Source organism: Telmatherina bonti, assembly GCF_933228915.1.
Source record: "Telmatherina bonti genome assembly, chromosome: 10".
NCBI lineage: Eukaryota > Metazoa > Chordata > Actinopteri > Atheriniformes > Telmatherinidae > Telmatherina > Telmatherina bonti.
The window spans coordinates 30809449-30833006 of NC_136628.1; the positions used below are offsets into that span (position 1 = coordinate 30809449).

General features: G+C 41.1%; 1 protein-coding gene across 1 annotated transcript in view; it reads right to left on the reverse strand.

Annotated features, from left to right (window-relative positions):
• Positions 1-13716: 13716 nt before the first annotated feature.
• Positions 13717-23558, reverse strand: part of cxadr (CXADR Ig-like cell adhesion molecule) — a 42014-nt gene continuing 32172 nt past the window's right edge. The window contains exons 3-7 of the mRNA XM_079248279.1: positions 22737-22941; positions 17624-17779; positions 17413-17535; positions 15151-15289; positions 13717-14121 (exon numbers count right to left, since the gene is read on the reverse strand). Of these exons, the coding sequence (XP_079104405.1) occupies positions 13845-14121; positions 15151-15289; positions 17413-17535; positions 17624-17779; positions 22737-22941 (900 nt within the window). The 3' untranslated portion in view covers positions 13717-13844. The remainder of the gene's footprint in view (positions 14122-15150; positions 15290-17412; positions 17536-17623; positions 17780-22736; positions 22942-23558) is intronic.

Here is a 23558-nt window from a genome sequence, read left to right on the forward strand (position 1 = left end):
AGTTAGTGTGTTAGCGATCAGTCTGCAAACATAGAGATTCCCAGCCTGTTCTGACAGATTCCAGCGGCTGATTAATGTGGTCTGACAGCAGAGGCCCGGATGGCATTTTAGTGGAAAGGGGATCCTGTGAATGTAATTTGTTGATCAAAGCTTATGTTGAGAAACAAGAGCGTGACAGACAAATGATGAGGCAGAAACCTAATGAAGTCAGTCAGAATCTCAAGAGTCGCTGGTGAATTTTTAATTTTGTGCAGGTTTTGTGTATTAAGACAGTTTCGGGAACATTTTATTACTTTGACAGGCTGATTTCCGATCATCTTAAACAAATTAGACAGTTAATTACACGCTTATCCAATTATTTCATCAATTGAACTATCTGCAAAAACATCTGTGAAGTCAAATGATCACAGTGGGGAATTTTCTGTGCTGACAGTTTCTGGTACTTTACAGTCTGGACATGCTAGTTTCATACAAATTGATTTTAGATCTACAGCATTGGATTTTATGTAATTGCACATATTGATCATTATTTTTAGCCCCAAATCTCAGCTGACCTTTATCTGCTGTTCATCATATTGTGTTGTTTAAAAGCAATTATTCTTGGTTGAGTTCAGGTCACAAATCTTTACTTTTTATTTTCTTTAATATATAATAAGTATTTATATATATTTTATAAATTTGTTGCACTGTGTTCGTTGTGGTTGTTTGGTAATTGTCAGGTAATATTTTAGCTACTGACAGATGCTAAAAGGTGGTGAATGTCTGCAAGGCTGACCAATCGGACCAGACCATCTGTTTTATAGGATGGACAGGTTCTTTAGACCCAGTTTTTCTCCAAAACACAATATCAGGAAACAGATTAGAAGACAACACCTTTAAATGATTTTTTTTTTTTTTTTTAATTTAGAGAAAGAAAAATTGTAAACTGTATACAGCTATAATGCAGCTGTAATGTTAAACTTTTGCTTAACTCTGTTGTTGGAAATGCAGTTCTCCAGCTGGTTTGTGAATTATGAAAGACAACACCACCTCTGTGGCTTGAACGAAACCTTTAAAGTGCTGAGTAATTATTGTTAAAATAGAAACTTACTATAATGTTGTTAAAAAACAATCTCTCTGGTTTAAGTCACTGTGCTTCCAACACAAGGTGGCATCAGTGTTCACTGCTATAAGGTGGAAATAAATGCAATAAAAAGAGTTCCTCTGGGAGGTTGCTGTACAGCAGGTAGTACACCGTGACCCCGGTCATCTCCTCTAACCCAAGGAGAACAACTGGTTTGGCAGGTTGACGTTCTCTTACCAGTTCTGTGTGCTTGGTATGTGAACACTGTCATCACGCATGCTGTCAAACTAGAAGAACTGCATGGTGCACCACTGTAGACACTCCTTGGGTTTTCAGGTTTTTGTGTTCCAGCTCAGCTGAGAATCAAATAAAGCCCTCTTCCGTGACCCTGACACCCAGAATCCATCTGGATGACTGTGAGCACACCTGTTTCTGCCTCCAAGATCATATGATGTGTGCAAACAGAGAACATGGACGCCTCAGTGCTTGTGTAAATAAAACCCATCTATAGTTCCTGAGCAATGCAAAATTCAGAGGCTCTGTTCCCACAAGATAAATAAAGCTACCTACAAAACCATTACTTCACCATCGCACGCTGTACAAACACCCCTTCATGTTAATCTCACTGTAGAATTCACTGACTCCAGTTCAGACACCTCCTTTTTCCCCACACACATATAAAAAAGCAATTCCATGGGAATGCTCTTTTTTTCCCCTTGTTCACAACAACTCTAATCACCTCCGAACAAACCTCCTAAAAATACTTTCCTGTTTATAAATGGGAAGGCATCCTATTCTCAGTGGTTCCATTGCTCCTGGTGTTTCCATTCTCCCCCAGTGGGGAAAAAATAAAACCAGCCTGTAAATAGAAGCTGTACCAGCGCTGCTGTCAGTCCGGGATTAAGTTGATGCTCAGCCTTTCAAACAGTTCGTTTGCTCATCATCGCTTAAATGGGGTAGCACATCCGCATGGCGGGGGTGGGGAAGGGACTAATATTACATTTCTAAAGAGGATGAGATCAAAAGACGAAAAGTTGGCCTCAAAATAAAATGCTGTATTAGAGCACAGCCCTCTACTGAACCCGAGGAAATTAATATAATGCTTCAGATGCACAATATGTATCCGGTAATCTTTCACACTGACTGCTGGCAGTTGTCACACAATCAGTTCAGGCCAGTCTGGCTGCTCTGGGTGTTAAACTTCCTGCTAGAAAGAAGAATTTACACTTAAATATCCACCTCTCAATAGTTGCTTTGTTTCTGAACGTGTTTGCATCGTGGCTAAAAGTGATAAGAAAGATAAGAGCATGACTTGTAGGTGCAGAATGAGCCAATCAGAGCTGCAGAGATCATCCATCTGAAACTACACCTTGGATGGTGAGCTACTGGCACCGTGCAGCTCTGATTAACAGATGGAAGAGTGATTCAGGCCTGGCACATTGTTTGTCAGTCTTTGAAACCTCAAAAATCCAAGTATGTGAAGCTAACATCAAGCCTTATGGACAATTTGGGAGGAAAATGATCCCTTCCTTGCTTAATGGCACAAATTGCAGAACTAAACATGCAAAGAAGCCTGAGGATTACTGGGAGCACATTCTTGAGTCAGCTGAGGCCAAGGTAAATTTGTTCAGCTCAGAAGAGCTCCTGCATGTTTAGCATGCACCTGGTCAGCCCAACCACAGCGAATACAAAGCCCACCCCCCGACTGTGAAGCCCAGAGTGCGAGGATACAGGGGGGAAAGGTGTTGGGGGGAGGGGGGGGGGGGGTTATGACATTTATAGCTAGCACTGCGAATGCCTGTGAATGCACAGAAAACACAAACCATGCGCCCTCTCTGGAAGAAGAGACTGCAGATGACGTGCAATTCCGGCACGATAATGATCCAAGTCACGCTGCGAAATTCAAGTTTCAAGTTTCATGGAAAATAAAAGTGAAAATGATCCTCTAAGTGTGTCGCATGACTCCAATCCGGTGGTTTTTAAAAACAAATAGGGAAGTGAGCAGCATGGGCAGAGACATGAAAAGAAGAAAACAGCAGTGAAGGAGGAGCTGACTGTTGTTGGGGCTTTGCTGTAAACAGTAAAATCTCAACTTTAGGCTTTAAATGTCAGAATTATTGACCATTTAAAACCCTCTAAAATAGAGTACTGACCTCTGGTGCATGCTGCCTGTCTAATCAGCTGGTCCTGCTGAGTAAACACAACCTGACTTAAGGTTAAAGTCAGCTGGACTTGCAACAGCCATCCTCAAACAGTCAGCTGCTTTTTCCCCATCAGTAGCTTGTTTTGTTCCTCCTGTTGATCCGGCACGCGAGACTTTTGATGTAACTGAGAGGATGAGAAGCTTCAGGCCCTCTGAATGACAATTTTCTGTACTGATTGGAGACTGGACTGTGTGAAGAAGTGGAGAAGTACAGAACAAAAGCTGTGTGTCAACATTCTTTATCTACAGAGGAGATACACTCCAGCTTTTCTGCAGGCAGGAATGAAAACAGGTGTGTTCCCATACAGCCATGACCTTCAAAGGCAAACACACGGTGACACTGCGGCAAAGGAAAGCAGAGGACTGTTTAAAGAAAACAACAGCACTCCAGAGTCCTTCAAGCAGCTTGCATTTATCTGCTCCTTGTAATCTTTATTCTGGAAATATGAAAGCAATATAGCTCAACCGCACTGGTCTTTGGGTTCTCTTTCAGGACACTTTGCAGACGGTTTTCACACAGTTTATGCAGCAGAACCTCATTAACAGTGAGATCCTGATCCACTGTATTTGGTAAAGAAGCTGCTTTTTCATGCACTTGGACAAACAAAGTGGAGCTCATTATTATTGGAAAGGACAGAATGAACAGAGCTGTAAGCAGAGTAATAGATTTAACCTGCAGCACTAAATACGGCCCCCTTTTAGATAAATGACTGAACTGAAATAATATCTACGACAGCAAACAAAACAGGGCTGTAAGCTGAAGAGGGCCGCACATAAAGGGTGGAGGAGAATTCCTAAAGAGCCAGGAAGAAAAGCAAAACAAGAAACCTTGTGTGCACAAAATGCTTTCACGTCTGCACGAGATAAAAATTTGTTCCCACGTTGGATTTGTTTGCAGATTCTGTTTAATTTGGAACAAAAAGATAAGTGGAGTTACACGGAGTCAGTGCAACAGATGAGGATTTTAACCCTGTAGCAACCAGGTGCTTCTCTTAGCCTTTTCATGCCAGACAAACTTTACTCATGAAGAACGAACAACCGCAACTGTAACAAAGTGATGCACAGACAGAACTAAAAACGAGAAGAAACTAACATAAAAACGAGGAGATAAAAAAACATCAGACGTTTGTATAAAACATGGCATTTCAGCAAGTAAAATTCAGCACCAGTTACAACTGATGAGGTCAAATAAAGATAAAGTCTTGCTGAAGGTAAAAACCAAAGAATAAATATAGCTTTTAAGACAAGCTTTAAACAAACTTCCCTCAAATAACACGGATGTTTAACCCTAAAACAACCACTTGGGAGAGATACTCTTTCAGTCACTATAATGATTTTTATTCAAAATTTGTGGAAATAAAAGTGTTGGAGATATTCTAACACTTTGTCTGGGGTGTGTTCTTCCAAAATAATTATCTTATTACTGCTACTACATATAAACTGTGATCTCAACCATTTGTTAAAGACATACTATGCAACTTTCTGTAGTAACTCCACATTTCTGACTTGTTTGATGGCAGAGAGACATCTATGTACATTTCAGGAGGCTGAGAAAGTTCACTATGAAACATTTTTGTAACACGTTAGTCTTTCTGAATCTGCACAAGGGCTTTTCTAGCAAAGAAATATAAGAAGATGTTGTCAAAGGAAGACAGGAATAGAAAGACAAAAGGCAAGTGTTAAAACAGCGCTGACTTTTACTGGCTGGAGAGAGCTCAGAGTAAAGGTAGGATTCAAAACTGATGCCGAATTAGCCGTCGATGAAAGGCACTGAGGAAATCTCCCAAAGTTCCTGGTGCTTCTTTTAAAGAAAAAAAAAACAAAAAAAAAAAACACTGATTCAAACTGATATTATCTAAAAGAAATAAAATTAAACATTTTTCTCTTGCTATTTTCTTCATGTGAACTGTAAAGGGTGAAGGAATCTTAAAAGTTCTGACTATATGTGGTCATTGTAACGCATTTTGGTTTCAGCCTCTCTCCAATCAGCAGTGGCCTTCCACTTCCACAGAGCAGATTCATAAAGCTTATCATAAAAAATGGAGAGCAGAGCGACACAACATGAGCGTTTTACGGCCATATTTTGTAGCATATTTATAACAGATTACATTTTATCGTTAGCTTCTATTTGATCCATTCCTCACACCAAACAGTGGTGGTCATAAACACTTTTTATATCTTCACAGGGAAGGGAAGAACAAATGGTGTCTAGGATTGTAAAATGACTCGATTCAATCTATTCTTGTAGATGTTATTTTCATTTTAAAAAAATTTCATTTTAAGAAAATCATCCAGGATCTTTTGCCCTTGGAGTCCAGATCCATGAAAACTATGAGACGTGAAAGTGTCACATCCTTCTGGTCCATCCTGAGTCTCAGCCTCGCTCAAACCTGTGACAGCTGGAGCGCTGCATGAAGGGAAGACTTCAGCCTGCGACGGTGGCCTGAGGTACGTGTCCAGCATGGAGAAAAGACATTGTTTAATTGCTTAGCTGGAAATAGCCCAAGGTGGGGCGGGTGCTTGCTGGACTGGCGCAGATAGGGGAAAAGGGATTGCCCTCACTCTTTAAATCACCACCCTGACCTTTGCCCCAACTGTGTCCACTCTGGGTGATGCGACGGACACACTCCCCTCAGAGGAATATACGTATGAACACACACAGACAGACACTGAATGGCACACATGCAATACATCACTGGCATGACTGTGGTAATAACACAGATGACCCCAATCACCAGGAGGGAGAAGAAAAGGGAAACTGGGACCCATCACCTCAACCAAGGATACACTTTATTGTCCGGCTGCTTTGTGGCTCTCGTGATGACATGGCATTGAAGGTTGATCAGCTAGAATAGAGTCCAGCAGAGGTTCAGATTAAAAGTACAAATCACATTGTTAAGGGCTGATCTGTGTAACCTCCATTATGTTCTGTGAGGTTTCAGCCACAGCGCTGCCCTTCTTCCAGCTCCACATGAGGAAGATAACAGATAAGAGCACAAAGCTGGGACAGGAGATCAAATGAAGTGTGATGAGCGAGGCTCCGGTGCTCAACTGAGAGAGGATATTAAACCAGGTGTGCTGCCTCCGAACACATGTGGCTGGAGCCCAGGCCTTCCTGCACCCTCCAGTTTCTGCTCCACTCAGCTCTACATGGAAAACACACCGAGGAACAAGTCGGATGGCATCATTTCCCTTCGTAAGGAGCTAAGTACTGCTTTCCTTCACGTAGACCACATGCAACGCTCTTTCTGCCAATGAGTGAAATGTCAGATCTGCACATCATCTCACTGATCCGTGAAATGTGCCGGGATCTTTAAGAGAAAGAAAGAAAAAAAAAAACATGATGTTGTTGGACTGAATATAATCTCAGCGTGAATCTGCTGCTGCTTCTCGTGGCTCCCCGGAGCGCGGAGAGGAAGGTCATTCATCAAAAGTCATGTATTAGTCATCGAAATGTGAGCAGCGTGGGCGCTCACAGGGACCCGAGATGATGTTGAGATGCGACGGACGTAGAGGTCGACCCTTAACAGATGACTGTGTATCAACTTAAATGGGGAGACAGGAGATGGTGTGCCAGTGTGCACCTCCTCCCAGTCTGGGCAGAGAAAGGAAAACTGACAAATGAGCGCACAGCAGCTGGGTCGGCCTCATGAGAAATCTGGGTTGTCTGCAGACAGACACTGTGGTGGGTGGAGGAGTGGTGGTGGGGGGTTGAATTGGCTCAGGTTGGGACTGGACTCCCTCTCAACAAGCAGGCTGTTCAAGGCGACATACGGTTGAGTGCCATGAATGCTTGCATGGTGACACATTGATGTTATGCCTCCTTTTCCTATTCCCTTTCATTTGACATGGCACAGTGACTGTGCATTTAAAGTTCAGACTGTCAGCTTTAATTTGACAGTATTCTCAGACAGACTGTGCTGTTCGGCACTTCTCAGTTTATTTAGTTTCCCCCGGAGATCCCACATGTGATTATACTATCCAGGTTAAAGCATGGAAACCATTCAGGATCAGAAAGCTGCTGCAGCTTCCAGAGTCTAACTTCAGGCATGTCTAGACTTTGGAGTCTTGATTATGCACCTAAATAGACTCATCAAAATACAGCTGAGACCATTAAAAAAAAAAAAAAAAAAAAAAAAAAAAAAAAGAAAACAAGTGGCACTCTGTCCAAAATTGCTCCGGCTCCTCAGTCATTCATCCGATATGGCTGTAAAAGCTCACATTCATGTAGTAATCTCTGCCATTTTACATCCAGAGAGCCGAGCCAAAATGTTAATGTACTGCTGTGCCGATGGAACCTGATGGAGCTCACTCTTCATACATATGCATATTCTACTACCCAGAATTCCCCCTGCAACGTGCTCCCAACCTGACTGAGGTTTCTAAAAACGGCAGAAAGCTTAGCGCCTGTGACAGCAGACGTCACACTGGAGGAGAGCAACTTTGATGAGACCCATGCTTTTAGAGGCCTCTTTTGTTAGCTGGGAGTGAATCACGCTTTACAAGATAAATCATCCCGCTAGCAGCCCGGCTTAGACTGTGTACAACCAGATAAGGTTGCCAAGGAAACCCTCCTGGAGAACCAATGAGCTCTTTATTTTTTATTTTTTATTTTTTTTGCCATACCAGCCTCCTTGATCTCCGCAAACAATTAATACCTTTCCCAGGCAGAGAGGAGGGAGATGGGGAAGTGGGAGGAAGGCACAAATCCCCAGGTGCTTAGCAAACACCACTCTGTCTCTCATATGTGAATGAGGACAGGAGGCATAAAATTGGAGGTAAAAAAAAAAAAAAAAAAAAAAAATCCTGTCACAAATGGATATTGGGCTGGAGGACACAGAGAGATGATTTATGAGTCATTGTACATTAACTCAATGAGAGAACAGCATTTAGTCCATAAATCTAATCTGTACACGTGCAACGGCACACATCACTAATGTCCTTTTAATGAATGTTTTGAATGCACAGCCATAAAAGTGCCATTATGTCCCTCCACATCCATTTGTGCGGTCGCTGCGATGGCGCTGGTATCGCTGCAGCTGCCTAACAGAACCCCTGAAGAGCAGAGCTGCTTTGGAGCCATGAGACTTCGACAAGTCACAGATCAATGCTCTGGGGCCCTATCTATTACTGACATCCAATTATAGCGATGGACGTCCGCATAGCACTGCTGCTAAGTGCTTTAGTCTTTTTATTGACTATATGTCAGCAGGCTACACATAGTGGAGCTGCTGGCTAATAATCAGGCATTGATCTATCCAGATGTCAAGATCACCAGCATGTTAAGTGTGTACACAGTGAGAAGAAGGTGGCGGTGATCAAAATATACACACAATCACATATTCATATGTCCATAAGTCATTTATCAGGCGTTTTCCATCACTCAGCATCGTTAATGAGAAAGCCAATTTTGTACAAGTCTGATTAGTGCTGGCTCGCAATGAAAGTAATTATCCAACACATTAAGCGTGGAAGGAAGGAAAAAGCCAAGCAAACACTGAAACAAAGGGCCAAGAAGCCAGAGGAAGACCGATGAGTCGATGAGCTCAGTTACAAAACTTCTCCACTTTGCTCTGACGCAAAACAGCAGAAACATAGATTTAATCTCAGACACATTTACCTTGTAAAGCCAGAAGTGTCATGTCTGACATGCAGAGGCGCCATATGGGGGGAAAGTTAGGAAGATTCTATTTTATTTTTATTTTTATTTAAGTTTTATTTCACCAGGAAAGTCCCATTGAGGTTAAGAACCTCTTTCTCAAAGGAGTCCCGACCAAGAGGCAGCAAGAGTTACAGGCAATTTACGTTACCACCCAAACGGAACAAATAATTAAGGGCCCCATGACTAGATAGGGGCCCAAAAAGATGTACAAACTATATAAGAAAATCATTAAACCTTCATTAAAAATAATACTTTTTTTCAAAGGTTGTAATAAAATATAGCAGTAATATAAACTGATAAACCGTTTATATTAAAATAACCTAGATAGATGTATGTACTGGGATTTAACCCTTCACAGGGCACTCAATGAAATACCTTCATATTAGACATTTTAACCTAAAATTGTCCTTCTGTTATGAACCAAGACCTCCATTCTGTTGTTACGTTAACAAAAAAAAAGTATAGAAGAGTTAGAATAGTTTTCATGCTGAATATGAATGGAAACAAAGTGATAAAAAAAAAAAAAGTTACTTGCCCCATAAAGGGTTAAACACAGTCCTAGATCTTTATTATTCCCATGAAAAGCGTTTGTTTTTTTTGTTTGTTTTTTATCAGCTTGAAGCCATTGAAGCAAAAAAAAAAAAAATCTATAATTTGCGATCAAGTGGTGGGGTCTATGTCATTGTCTTTCATAGGGCCCACAGTTACTGGTGATGCCCCTGCTGATACGTACAGTTTCTGTGACATTTTACATGACTTCATGGTGGAAACTTTACTTAAAACTCTGTTGTACACCATTTAATACTGGTGGACTCCAGAAAGCAGAAGATTATGCTAAAAAAAAAACTTTGACCTATCACATGGTAATAAATGGCAAAAAGAACAAAAAAAAAAAAAAAAAAGACGTTAAATTTTTTTCAAATTTCATTAAAGGGCTAAATAAAACTTCAGATTGTAAAAAAAAAATTACTTTTATGCCTAATAGGTTGGTCTTTTAAGACACATGCACATAAAGAGATGGGCGGAGCCTCTGTGACGTCACCCGGAGGTTGCTGAAGAGCTGAATTGAGTTCCTACCGTCGCCATCTTGGCAGAGACACATTATGTAACTTCTGACGTTAAAACTTTGCGTTCTGGACTTGTTCGAGGACATAGTTCCATCCATCATGTGCATTTCTGGAGCCGCTGCTCAGAAATGGGCTCCAGATGACGTAACGTTACCGCAGAATTTCCTTCATGGTACAATAAGGAACTGGCTGTTATGAACATACAACTTTCGCTGATTCAGCAAAGAAACACAAGAAGATTAAAAGAGAGAAAGGGACAAAACAAGAGTCATTCTAAGTTTGTCTTTTGCTGGTTGGAGAGAGCTAACAGGTAAGCTAGGATGCAAGATGGAGGCCAAGTCAGCAATCGGTAGGCGGCACGTGGCGGCCAAAATTCTGTAGAGTGTCTTTAACACTTAATAGGGTACTAAATAAAATACCTTGGAACTAGAAAATTTAACTTGTCCTTCTGAAATGTGCCAAGACCTCGATTATGTTGTTACATTAACAAAGAAAAAATAGTTTCATGCTGAATATGAAAGAAAACAAAGTGAGCAAAAAATAGTCACTTGCCCCACAATGGGTTAATGACGTCTTTTACTGAATACTGACATGTTTTTTTTTTTTTTTTTATAAATTACCAAACTAAAATCATGTCTATGAAAATGTGGCAGCACAGCCAGCAGAACTGGATCTAACTGGAAAAGTTTGCATACCAGTTGGAGAGCTGTGAAGGAGGAACATGGGAAGATTTCTTCCCACGTTGGATTTGTTTGCAGATTTAGTTTAATTTGGAACAAAGAGAAAAGTTAATTTACACACAGTCAGCGCAACAGATGGGGTTTTTAACCCTGTGCAGCTTCAATTTACAAAAACATCTCTCGAAGGATAACAGGTTCAATGTTTACAGCCAGTTTTACCATTTGGTATAACATTTTCAGTGACTTATCAAAATGTATGGAAATAAACCAACCTGAGAAATTTCTACCAATAGGTTTATGTACATAACGCCAAAAGCAAGTGTATTTTTTTTTTAAAGATTACAAATTTTAACCCATAATTTAGACTATTTCACTATTGCTACTATGTTAACCGTTATCTTTTTATTAAATAAACATGATTCTTTATTAATATTGTTAAAAGGGGAAAAAATGCAAAAATCTAATCTGTATGCGACACAGATTAGACCAATGTCTACAGCATGGCAGACATTTAAAGATGGCAGGTGGCTACTGCCCCTGCCCCCCCACTCACCCCACCTGTTATTGATTAATTACCGTCATCAAGTGGCTGGAAAGTCACCTCACCTGGCGTAAGGGCTGGAATTCACCAGCTGATTAAAATTAATCACAGTAAAGAAAAAAAAAAAAAAAAAAAAAAAGCAGCAGGAGGCCAAATCCCAGGGGAACGCTGGAGAGGAGAGAAATTGAGTTTTTGTCGCGCTCAAGACAACAGCAATCACGGCTGGTCCGAGTTCATTTCACAGACTTTTATTATTCAAAAATACAGCACAAAAATACACACAGAAAGAAAAATGTTTTTCACACAGTGTGCACCTTGTCGTATAGTATTAGTACGTTCATTTCAAAGCTGTTAATATTGTTAGTAGTAGCCGACGATGTCTCAAGCATGGAGGGACAGCGGCGCCACAGTCTCCCTCACAGCTCTGTACACTTTGCTGCCAGGTGATGATTAACTACATTTCTACAAGGGCCCCCATCCTGATTAAAAACACGATACACCTGCTCTCTCTCTCTCTCTCTCACACACACACCCACACACATTCAGAGTAGAGTTCAAGAAATGATAGATGTGATTTCTCCGTCTAGGCCAGACTGTGTCTCTTTTTTTTTCCCGGTGTTACCAAAAAACTGACATTAAATCTTAATTACAGGATCCAAGACGTTGTTTAGTTCACTTCCTCTTGCATACACACACACACATCCAGAAATTCCCAATCATACCCGCACCGTCTAGCCCCAACTTTTAGATACAGAATAGCTAAATAATGGCACAGCATCACGTTTACATCCATATAATCATCTTACCATTCAGTTTTATCAGACAGCTACTGTAGCAGTTCATTTCTATGCAGAGGCAGAATCGTTTATTGTCTAAAAGAAAGCACAATTACCAAAATTCATTTTCACGGTAGTAGTTTAAAATCAACAAAAATAGAAAAATGAAAAAAGGTTAGCTCAGGTCTAAGAATCTTACAGGAGGTGGGTTTGGGTAATCCAAGAAAAAGACCCGATTGCAGCAAGAGAAAACAATCAATGGCTTCCCGATGCAATGATAATAGTTCTCAGGACAGGGGTGGGCAATGAAGAATGATGCTACTGCACAGAGCAGACTGGCAACGTGGTCGGCACAACTTAACTGGGGCGACAAGGCACAAAATAAGTCATCAGAATCCAGCTGAGAGGAGGTGAACTGAAGGGAGAAGTGTAAGGCTAAAAATAAGGACAATAAGGCATCAGAGCAACAAAAAAAAGAAAAAAAAAGAAAAAAAAACTGCTTGCCATTCACATACTCACTATTTAACTGGTAAAGGATAGGAATGGGCAGGAAACCAGTCTAAATCCCATCACATTTATAGCACTCTGTGGGAACTTTCTTTATGCACCTGTAATTAACATCCTTCATTAAAATCTCCAATTAATGCTACGAAACCCTCAAAAGGATTTATATTGACCACAGAGACAAGGTTATTGAAGATACAGCCTCCTTGTAGAGCAATAACAAACATGGAGGATTACATTTGCTGAACAGAATAACAAATTAAGATTTGGTGCTTTTTCTGTCCTGCTAATTTGGCGTGTTTTGTGTGATTGGGGTGGTCTGTTCGTCATAGTTGTCATTTATGTTGTGTGTGGGGTGGGGTGAGGGTAGGGGGTGGCTCAGTCAAACACAATCAAAGCTGATTTGCTCAATGAACCTTGCTGTCCAGCTGCTTCTGTTACGAGCCAATATGGGAGAGAGGTTGGATGATGGACAATGGACCCTTTAAACGTTTGGTCAAGAGGCAATAATCCACCAATCACTAGATGTGGTGGGAAGAACCACCACCTTGCTATCAGCCAACCAGACCTAGAGTAGGTCTTTCAAATGGCAGAGTAACGCTTCAACAGAAAACAGATGACCTACATGAAAGCTTTTCGGCTTAATCAGGGATTAAATCACATTTTTCTTCTAATGAGCCACCTAGTTTTTTCTTTTTTTCTTTCACAATATCAAAGAATCCCAAAAATTAGTGAGATTGGGTCACTTGACATCTAATCATATTTGTGCACAGATTAAAAGAAAAATAAGTGAACTACACATCTTCCAAACTTCCATCCACATACACACATACTGCTGCTGTTTTATACATCCGTGCATGCATACAGCTGTACACTGTGCCAGATAGGGGCCTGGATCTGATCCAAACATACAGTACATCTACAGCAAGAGTATGTAAAACAAGACAAAAAGAAAAAACAAAAGAGAAATAAAAAGAACATGCATTCATCTATGTACATTAGAATTTGACCGTTCTGCTTTTAATCCACACAAATTCATATTTCCGTGAGAAAGTCCTGGACATAAAATGCATAAAAGGGTTTTTTTTCTGCATTTGATAAAAAGTTAATGTGCTATGTTGTGATTCCAGTACAACACAAATTCTCCTGTAAGCACACAGCAGAGCCAGGTCTTCATGAGAAGAGTTTACTCCCCATTTGTAAATAATGAAGAGGGGGGAAAAAAAAAAAAAAAAAAAAAAGGTTAGGTGAGTCAACCCTTCTGCTCCATCTTCATTGGCTCGTGTCCATTTGCTTCCCTTCATTCCTCCCCTCGAAGCAGAGTCCCTTCTGGAGAACGGGGGACGTGCTAGACGATCGAGCCGTCCCTGTTCTGGGCAGGGATCATCACAGGAATGGCACCCATGCGGTTGAGGTTCGGCCCGGCCATCCTGGCGGCAGAAGAAGGCGGGGGCAGAGGGGCGTGGCTTGGAGGCCTTTCATACTCCTCTGATGACGGTATCTTGTCGTACTGGGTCTTCATGGCGTGCAAGTTGGAAGGTGACATGGATCCCAGAGAAGAGCGCTGGCTGCTCACGAAACTGTGTGCCGTTGAAACACGACTCTTCGGAGGGGGCACATCCTCCCTGGAGGGGGGGGGGGGGGAAGCAGACACAGCAGGATATTTAGACAAAACACGCCACTTAACTTTACCATTAAGCTTATGTGGTGCAAAACAGTGAGAAGAGCAAACACTCAAGAGTCTACTTGAGTCATTTGAAGAGCGAAACACGAGTTGACTTTATAAAGAAGGACAAATTATTCGACTGGGCCCATCTGATTGGTCAAGAGCTGTCTGCACTGCCAAGTCACACTGACTGCATAATAGCCTGTAGAGATTGAGCAGAGCATCCAAATACAGCTATGCCCTCTATTCCCTCTGCTACCACATTAACAACTAATAAGCAGCAATAATCCAGTTAAATGCTCAATCAAACTGAGCCTCAGGGGTTCCAGCTTGTTGAGTCCATAGCTTCATGCGGTGGTGTGTCTGTGTGTGTACGAGACAGGACCAGTGATCTAATCCTCTTTGTCCTACAGTGTGAGCAGTGTCACATTGTGGTCTTAGACAGATTCAGTCCACAGCAGAGTGATAGTAAGCCCAGTGGTTTGCAGAGCCCATGGGCCGGATGAAGAAGTGGACAAGGGGGGGGGGGGGGGGGGGGGGGGGGGGGGTGAACGGATGGATCTACAGCAGGGGTGGGTGGCAGCCAGAGGCAGACATGACACAGGATCCACAGAGCAAACAAAGCTTTCAAACTGATTACCACAGCTGTTTATTTGAGGAGAGAGAGAAAAAAAAATGCTGATGGAGAAAAACCATTTTCATGGTTGTTAAAAGTGTCGGAGACGTGTGTGTGGCACTATGTGTGTGTGTGTGTGTGTGTGTGTGTGTGTGTGTGTGTGTGCCTAACCAAGATAACCACAGGTCATACTGGATGCAAAGCTGGGAGCAATAATCGCATATACTCCCTGGTTTACTTGTAATCCTGCTTTATACAACAGATTCCTCGTTATCCAGGAAACACCAGGCAGTCATACAAAACATCCATCCATCAGAACTGAGCTTTGTGGATCTGTGAAGCCAAATCTCATTGGTGCTTTAGAGAGTGTACCTTATGTCGTTCTGGATTTCCTTCTCGTACTTCTTCCTGTTACGAGCTCGACAAAAGCAGATCAGGATGATGGCAATAATGATGAGGATCAAAAGAACAGCAATTATGGCTCCAGCGACGATCCCTGCAGTGTTGGGGGCTGCACAACAAAGAGAAGAAAAGAGCTTTAGCTTTGGTTGACGTAATTTAGGTAAATAAAGCCATGGAAGCAATGAAAACCTTTAATAGTCATGTGTTTGAGAGCACATCAAACATCAAGACTAACATGGAGAGTTCTTAGTTTCTGCTGTACATGTGTATATAGTGGCACAATGAAAGGCAGAAATGTGGTTTAAAATATATGGGAAGTGTTGAAGTGTAAAAAAGTCAGGGTATACGAATGATGGCTATTCTGCAACATCCTAACATCAAAGCACACACAGCATATAAAACTGAGTTTGATAAACAGCTCTCCCATGCAACAATAACCGGCTCTTGCATACACGATGACAGCGCTGTCACAGCATGCGGTGCAGGAGCTTCTGGTACAAAAGCGGCCGACAGGATGTCTACATCAAACTTAAACAGCTTTTTTATGCAACAGCATCACCGGAGAAGTATAATAAAAAAAATATCTCTGTTTGCACACATGCTTTGCTTTCCAATGTCCATTAACTTTCTGTGTTTATGTCTTTTCAGAAGACTTCCTCATGATGTCTTGAGGAAATATAAACAAGTCACTGACATAAAACTGTGGCGTTTAGACAACATTATTGTGATACTAGTCGGTAGTAATAGAATTTTTCACTGAATGCATGGAGGAGTGATAGCCATAGACTGTATCTAAAGAGATGGGCGGAGCCTCTGTGACGTCACCCGTAGCTTTCTGAAGAGCTGAATTGAGTTCCTACCGTCGCCATCTTGGCAGAGGCATGCGCGTCGTCTCGCTCGGAAAATACGAAAATGGGCAAAGAGGTGGAGCTGAGAGGGGGGCTGTGAGCGTCATGGTGGATGACTGACATCGAGCGAACTCCGAACTGCCTGTAGCTGAGAGCTAACCAGGCTAACCCCGAGATAACAGGAGCTAACCAGCTAACGGAGGTCAGCGGGCTAAAGCTAAGTCACGTTGTTAAGCGGCTAAAAACCGTTGTTGTTCTACGTTCTTCTTACTTGAAGCGGGAGACTGGGTACCTGTCAATCAAAAGGACACGTCCCTAAATATGCAGAATTTCTATTAAATTACTTTTAAACGGGAGAGTTAGAAAAAACTTCACTCCCCCCACAGTTGTCATGAAGGTAAACCTGACCTATTAAACTGAAAATGGATTTTTGAACCAGGCTGTAAACATGTTTTATTTCTGCCGTGAAGTTGGCCTTTTTAACATGGGAGTCTATGGGGATTTGCTCTGTTTTGGAGCCCCTAGTGGATGAAGGGGGGGAACTGCAGTTTTATGCACCTCTGCAGAGGCTTCACTTTTAACCGTCGGAGGCTCAGTCCATCTTTCATATACGGTCTTTACAAGGAGCTGAGTTAAGCTGCACTAAATTAAACACATTGCTACAGTAAAAATGAAATAAATCTAATGATAATATATCAGTAGAGAAGAGGCTTTTTTTTGTTTTGACATTGTATTAAAATTTAAACTTACTGGGAGGAGGTTAAGGGAGTGATGGAAAAGATTATCTCTAAAGAAATTAAAATGGACCCGCATTTAGTTGTTTTAGAGATTTACTAAAACAGGGTAACTTTGTAAAAAAAAACCAAAAAGATGTTAATGGACATGAGTCTGGTCTGTTAAAAACTGACTGCTTTACTCGATAACACTACAGATTCATCTACTGCAAATGTTAGTATTATGTTTTCCTTTAGAGAAACTAACTAATTAGCTGTTAAGGGGCCTTGGAGCCATTTACAACTGAGATGTATGGACCTGTCAGAGGATGAAGAGGTGTGTTGTTCAATAAGAACTCCACTTGGTAGAAATATGGACAATTTATTTGTTCAACCATAAAATTACTGGATGTGAATTAAGGGATCCCATTTATCTGAGATGATATATTTGTTATTTCTGTTCAGTTTTGTAATTTTGCAAAGAAAACATTTTTTTTTTGCAAAGTTTTCTTCTCCAAGAAAATAAAATTTGCTCCACCTGATATAAGTGCACCATATTCCTGGACCAAACCAACCTTTTGACAACAGCAGACCGAGTCAGCAACAGGTCTATTTGTGAAACAGGCTTTATGCAGTTTCACATGTAAACATGAGGGTAACTGGATACTCACGAGGTGTCACATTGAGCTGGAGCATACACTCCTCTGAGCCAACACGGTTGCTGGCAACACAGCGATAAGTACCAGATGCACTGGCAGATGCATTCCTCACATTAATGGTCCCCGCAACAGGATCTGTTTTGAGGGCAAAAAAGGACTTTATCATAAACCAGCTTCATGGGTGAAACTATATGAGTTTCAGATCAGTAAAAAGATGATTTACCCATTACAGCAGAGGCAGGCAGTAGCTTGCCGTCACTGGTCTTCTCCCAGCTGTATTGCAAAGGTTTGCTTCCCTCACTAGTTAAGCACTTCAGTACAATGTCTTTGCCTTCCTCTGTCGCTCCTTCGGCGTAGCATCTGGGCTTGTTGGGCCGAACTGTGGAGGGAAAAGAAACAGTGTGAAAATGGTTAACATATCCAGGTAGTCACATTCGCCCAGAATATAAATAGTCCCGCTTCCCACAGCTCTGTGTTTCCTCAGTTTTGCACGTCGTGTTCACTGTGACTTGTTCACTTGCTCAACCAGCAGTCATCAGCGAACTGAGAGCAGTAATCAGAGTAATTGATACAACTGCTGTCATTACAGGAGCTGTCATTCAGAGAGAACAAGGGAACCGTGTGCCTTTGGATACAAAAACACGTGTATAAAGTATTCAGTATTAAGGAAGGGAAAACAAGGTTTCTGTCTGGAAAGGAGGGCAAAGAAAATGAGTGCAAACACGCCTCAGTCAGTCGGTGTGTAGGCAGGAGATGGTGGGGGGGGGGATTTTAAAACAAACACATCTCCGAAATTAAAAACAGACCAACTCCCTTGAAGCCAAGACATAGTGAGCCAGGCGAGGAGGTAAATGGGAGTTAAGTAAGAGAAAAAAGGGAATCTGATGGCCAGTGTTTAGATGGAGAAAAATCCGAGGCCAAAGTCTGTGTTCGCTGACAGAAAGCTGACATCATGGTGTGGTAATGGGCTCTGGAACAACAACACACAGGAGTGGGCCCTACAGATTTGAACCGGGTGCCAGGCAGGAGGGGGAAGCTTAGCAGACATAAGCATAAGGATTAACCGTACACGGACAGCGCTGAATGCTCTTACTAATCTAATAAAACACACAGGGTAAGGACTTTGGGGGGGCAGAGAGAGAAATTAAACGAGTGCTGATGGACAGATGGTAGAGTGATGGGAGCCGAAGCTAAACGACTCCACTGGCCTGCTTTCTGCTGCTGGTGTGTTGCACCTCCACGCATCGCACAGTCAACGTCAGAGAGCTGTGACATTTTTAAATGCATCTTTTAAAGGTGAAAGCCAACACGTTCTGAGGGGCTATAGCACGCAGCTCCTCATATTAGGACCTCTGTCTGATCAGATTTATATATTTGAGATATGAGGTCAAAGAAGAAGGTCACGGCGACAGAGGGCAGGGCGATACAGGTCTGCTAGATGAACGAGCTGAAATTTATGAGTTGCACAAGGTTATCTCGTCAATGAGATAAATAAAAGAAATGACTGGATTGTGGAATGCATTACTGCTACGATACGCGCCGTTTCAAAGAGTGATGGCTGATTGTTGAATAGTAAAGTGAAATGCGAGTTGCTAATGGGCGCCAGAGCCAAGCAGACAGAATTAATGAGATTGGCTGTTGAGCTCTGAAGTCGGGCACAGCGGAGCGGCTGGGTGTCAAGAGTACAGGTACTCACAAACAGTTGTAAGAGTTGCTGACATGCAAAGCCGAACTGCAGGTGGATACTCTCCTCCTGTTAACTTCAATGTCTTCCTGCAACCGCAGGAGAATACAGAACAAGGCACCCCACCTCCTGTGTAGTACCTGGTCAATGTGTAGACGTCAAGTGTCAGCATGTGTGCGTACACACGCATACAGCAGCATTTGTGACAAGCCACAGCAACAGCCAATGGACGCGAGGTATGTTTATGTTTGTGTGCACTTATGCATGCACGTCTCCTCTGCTCTTAGGGACCATCTACCTTGTGACAAGATCAACCTCAAGGTAAAATGCAGAGCAGGCAAGTTGTCCCCACCTCTCCTTGTCAGTGTTTCTTCGTTCAGCACGCCCCTGCACCTGAGGTCAACAGCCAGCAGCCTGTCAGCTTCTGTAGCCTCCAGGAATCTTTCCTTCTCATGCATGCACACATTTATCCCTCCACATAACAGGTACGTCCCGATCAAAATGTTGTTTTAGTTTCTTTTTATCCCAGATATCGATTTGCGTCTTTATGACTGTGTATATGTCAATAGTCTCAATCCAGTACCTGCATTTTCCTACAACAGACAGATGCAAACTACCGTATTTTCACAACCATAAGGCGCACATAAAAGTCTTAGATTTTCTTCAAAATGCGCGGCACGCCCTATAGTGCAGTGCGCCCTCTGTGTGCATGTTGTTGTTGTTGTTGTTGTTGTAGTAGTAGTAATCGGACGTATAGAGAACACCATGAGAACGTTAAAGGGTGAAGCGTGGGCGTTGATAGCATATAAAAGAACAGGTATGTGCGTTATGCAGAACACCTTTTTCTAACAACCCTGAAAATGGCAAAAAGACACGCTTATGAAGCACAGTTTAAACTGAAGGCCATCCACTACGCCAAGCAACGTGGAAATCGAGCAGCCGAGAGAGAATTTAAGATTAATGAATCGATGGTTCGCAAGTGGAGGAAGATGGAAAACAAGCTCCGACAGGTAAAGAAAACGCAGCTGAGTTTCCGTGGACATAAAAGGCAAGGTGGCCCGAGTTGGAGGAAAGACGCTTGGGCTAACGTGTCTGCTGGGACTGTTGTCCGCGCTTTCGCAAAAGCCGGCATCATTTTCGAGGAGCCGCACGGCACGGAAAGTGACTCTGACAGTGAAGAAAGTGAACCTCGCATGTTTGCTGGAGATTTAGCGCAGCTGTTCAATTCAGAAACAGAGGATGAGGACTTTGATTGGTTTGACTGATGACAATTACTGGTAAAAAAAATGTGAGTACCAAACTCAGTTTTGGTCCCGGTCTATTTTTAAATACACACACTTGTGTGTTTGTTTTATCCGTGTGTTTTACCATGCCCGCACCTATTGATGATTGATTGATGATTAAAAAATGTTTGTACTTTGTAATCAACACTTAAATAAAGCACAACCAAACTCGGTTTTGCTCCCACTCTATTTTTAAAAAGGCATACTTGTATGCTTGTGTGCATTGAGAATGTTAAAGGGGGAAGTGTGGGCGTGGATTGTACCGGTATATAAAACCCGCACCCTATGGTCAGGTGCGCCTTATGTTTGTGTTAAATACAGAAAGGACGCACATAACAGACTGCGCCTTTTAGTACGGTGCGCCTTATGGTCGTGAAAATACGGTACACACTGAGAGGTAGAGCATTCACCAAACCCTGCAAATGTAACCAGGACAAAGTATATAAAAAATGTTTTAACAGTTCAAAAATAATTCTTTTGAACAATATCTGTAAGCTTACATTGTAAGAAAAGTTTGTATTCATGACAACCACAGTGACACACGTGCAGAAGTTAAACTAAGATGTCTAAAGCAGAATTACCTGAATCAAAACCTTGCAATAAAATGTAAGAGAGACTAATATCGCAGCAATAATAAAGGTAGCAATCTTTGCTGCAATGACACTGAACAGCACAGATTAAGTCTAGTTTACACTACAAGATACTAAGCTTGAGTTTTACAACACAAACAAATTGCCCAGATGTGTGGCAAATAAGTGGCCTGAGAAGTGGTCTTAAGTCATGAAGTGTGAACTTTCAAAAGGGCATAAAGACTCCCCATCACAAGATGAAAAGGTCAAGTTCAAAGAACATCACAACAATTCAACAACACTGAGGATCATGTCTTGTGGGCTTGAAACGCGCCTCACTAAAACATCAATTATTGTCTCAGGTTCATTATCCCTTAATTCAAGGATGGCCATTACTGAGATGTCCGGGGCTTTTGGATTCAGGGAATTTTTGATGTTTTGTACTATAATTTTGTTAAATCACCTTTGCAGTTTTGGAAATTACACCAGATCAAAAGATACACCCAGACATCGAACTTGTTACAACATCCTGCCAGTGCAGTTTTAACCTGCAATCAGATGGAAATAATAGACAAATATTTATTCTTCTTGTATAATAATAATAATAATAATAATAATAATAATAATAATAATAATAATAATAATAAACTACTGCTTCATGCAGAAACTGAAAACAGTCACATCTTGTCAATCATAGCATTAATTTAATTAACTTAGTCTGTTAAATACCTATTAATTCATGGATAATTTTTTTTAAAAATTTGCTTTTGTTATTTTTATGTTGTTTCAAACAAGTTTAAAATATAATAAAGCCAGACAACAACAAAAAAAAATCTGCAGCTGATACAGTTCCACTGAGGAAGAAGGAGGAAAAAAAGCACCATATAAAAGATTTAGCTTTAGCTAATTAAAAAAGTACTTTTTAAGGTTTCATCATTTTTAAATCAGTTTTATGTGTGTTAAGTAAAACTTGTAAATAATTACTGAGAGATACTGTGGTGACATTGATACCTTTCAACGAGGAAATATTTAATCCAACAACACAACCACTGACAAACCTGTTTGTCTGCAATTCTGACACTTATGCACACACAACAGTGTTTAATCAGGAAGTGCAGCTTTATTCTTAGCCTCACGCTATTCATTACAAGAGAAAAGCTGTTCTCATAACAGAGAATCCATAACAACATGCAGCTTACGTCACAGCACTGAACAGCGTTTCACATGTCGGCTGTTTTTCCCATATGCAAATGCCAGGCGAGTTTCGAGAGGCGATTCACTTTCGACATCATTTAGCTGGTTGACTGACCAGCGAGGCCACTGTGTGAGTGTGCGTTTGCCTAAGGAGTGAATCATAGGACTTACACAACTTCAATGTGTCACGCATTTGTTTTCTCTGTGCAAAATAAATAGGAAAACAAATTGAGAACATAGACTTAATTTCCTCCTGGCTGATGGAAAATTATGTTCAATATCATGAATTATACTAGACTACCATGTAATGGCAAAAAAAAAAAAAAAAAGTTATCTAAATGATTATTTTAGACACAAATCACACAACACAGAGCGAACACATAAGCGGATCACAAAGGGGACGATGTTTTACAGCTGCTGGGAAGGTTATGCTCTCTTATTTTTGAGGGGATTACATCAAAACAGCCAATGAGGACACAGGTCGTGTGATTTTTTTTGTGCATTTCAACAGTGTTGGAGAATTTACCCTGTGAGCATAAAAAGACTTCAAGCTCAACATTCAAGTATTCAGTGGTCCGAGTTGTTGTAATGTTTGCTTCCACTCACCCATGACGATTAGCAGCATCTTCTTGCTGCGAATACCAGGAGCCTTCTTCACTTTACACTGAAACGTGCCCGAATCCGACGACTTCAGCCCCGTCAGGTTGATGGAGGCATCACCGGTCTTTGGGTCAGGTGAGTTGAAGTGGACTCGACCCTTCATGGGGGCATAGTAGTCCTCATATGCCCTATCACCTGAGTAGAGAATCACCTGTTTATGGAAAAAGAACATAAGGAAATTTATAAGATGTAGGAAATTTTTTTTATTAAGAAACTACCTATTTTCTAGAAGGACTTAAACATTTAATGCATGAATGGATAAAAAACAATGCAACATTTTTTTCAAATACAGTATTTTACCTCTATAGACATGTGCAAGGATACTTTTTAGGGCTGTGACGATATGCTATTGTCCCAATTTGATTCGATTCGGATTTTTTGGGTGCAGATTCAATCTAAATTGTAACTCTCACAATTTGATATTGCTGACTTTTGTGGATTTAAAAAAAAAAAAAAAAAAAAGTACAAAATTTTATTTTTGCTCCTTATTTTTCATGATTTCAGTCAGGAAAAAACAACACAGGAGCCAAACCATGATTCTGCTGCTATAATGCCCAAATGACACAAATTTATAATGGATTTCTTTTTTTTTTCTTTTTTTTTTTTTATTTAGGGGAAAAAATAGTTGGTTTTTTTTAACCAAAAAAATTTATGTTAATTTTGTTAAGCAAAAAATCCTGATATTTGATTTTTTGCTTCACAATTTTCCAAACCCCTAATACTTTTACTAGTGATATTTAAAGTTTATCATGCTTTCTTATTTATTTT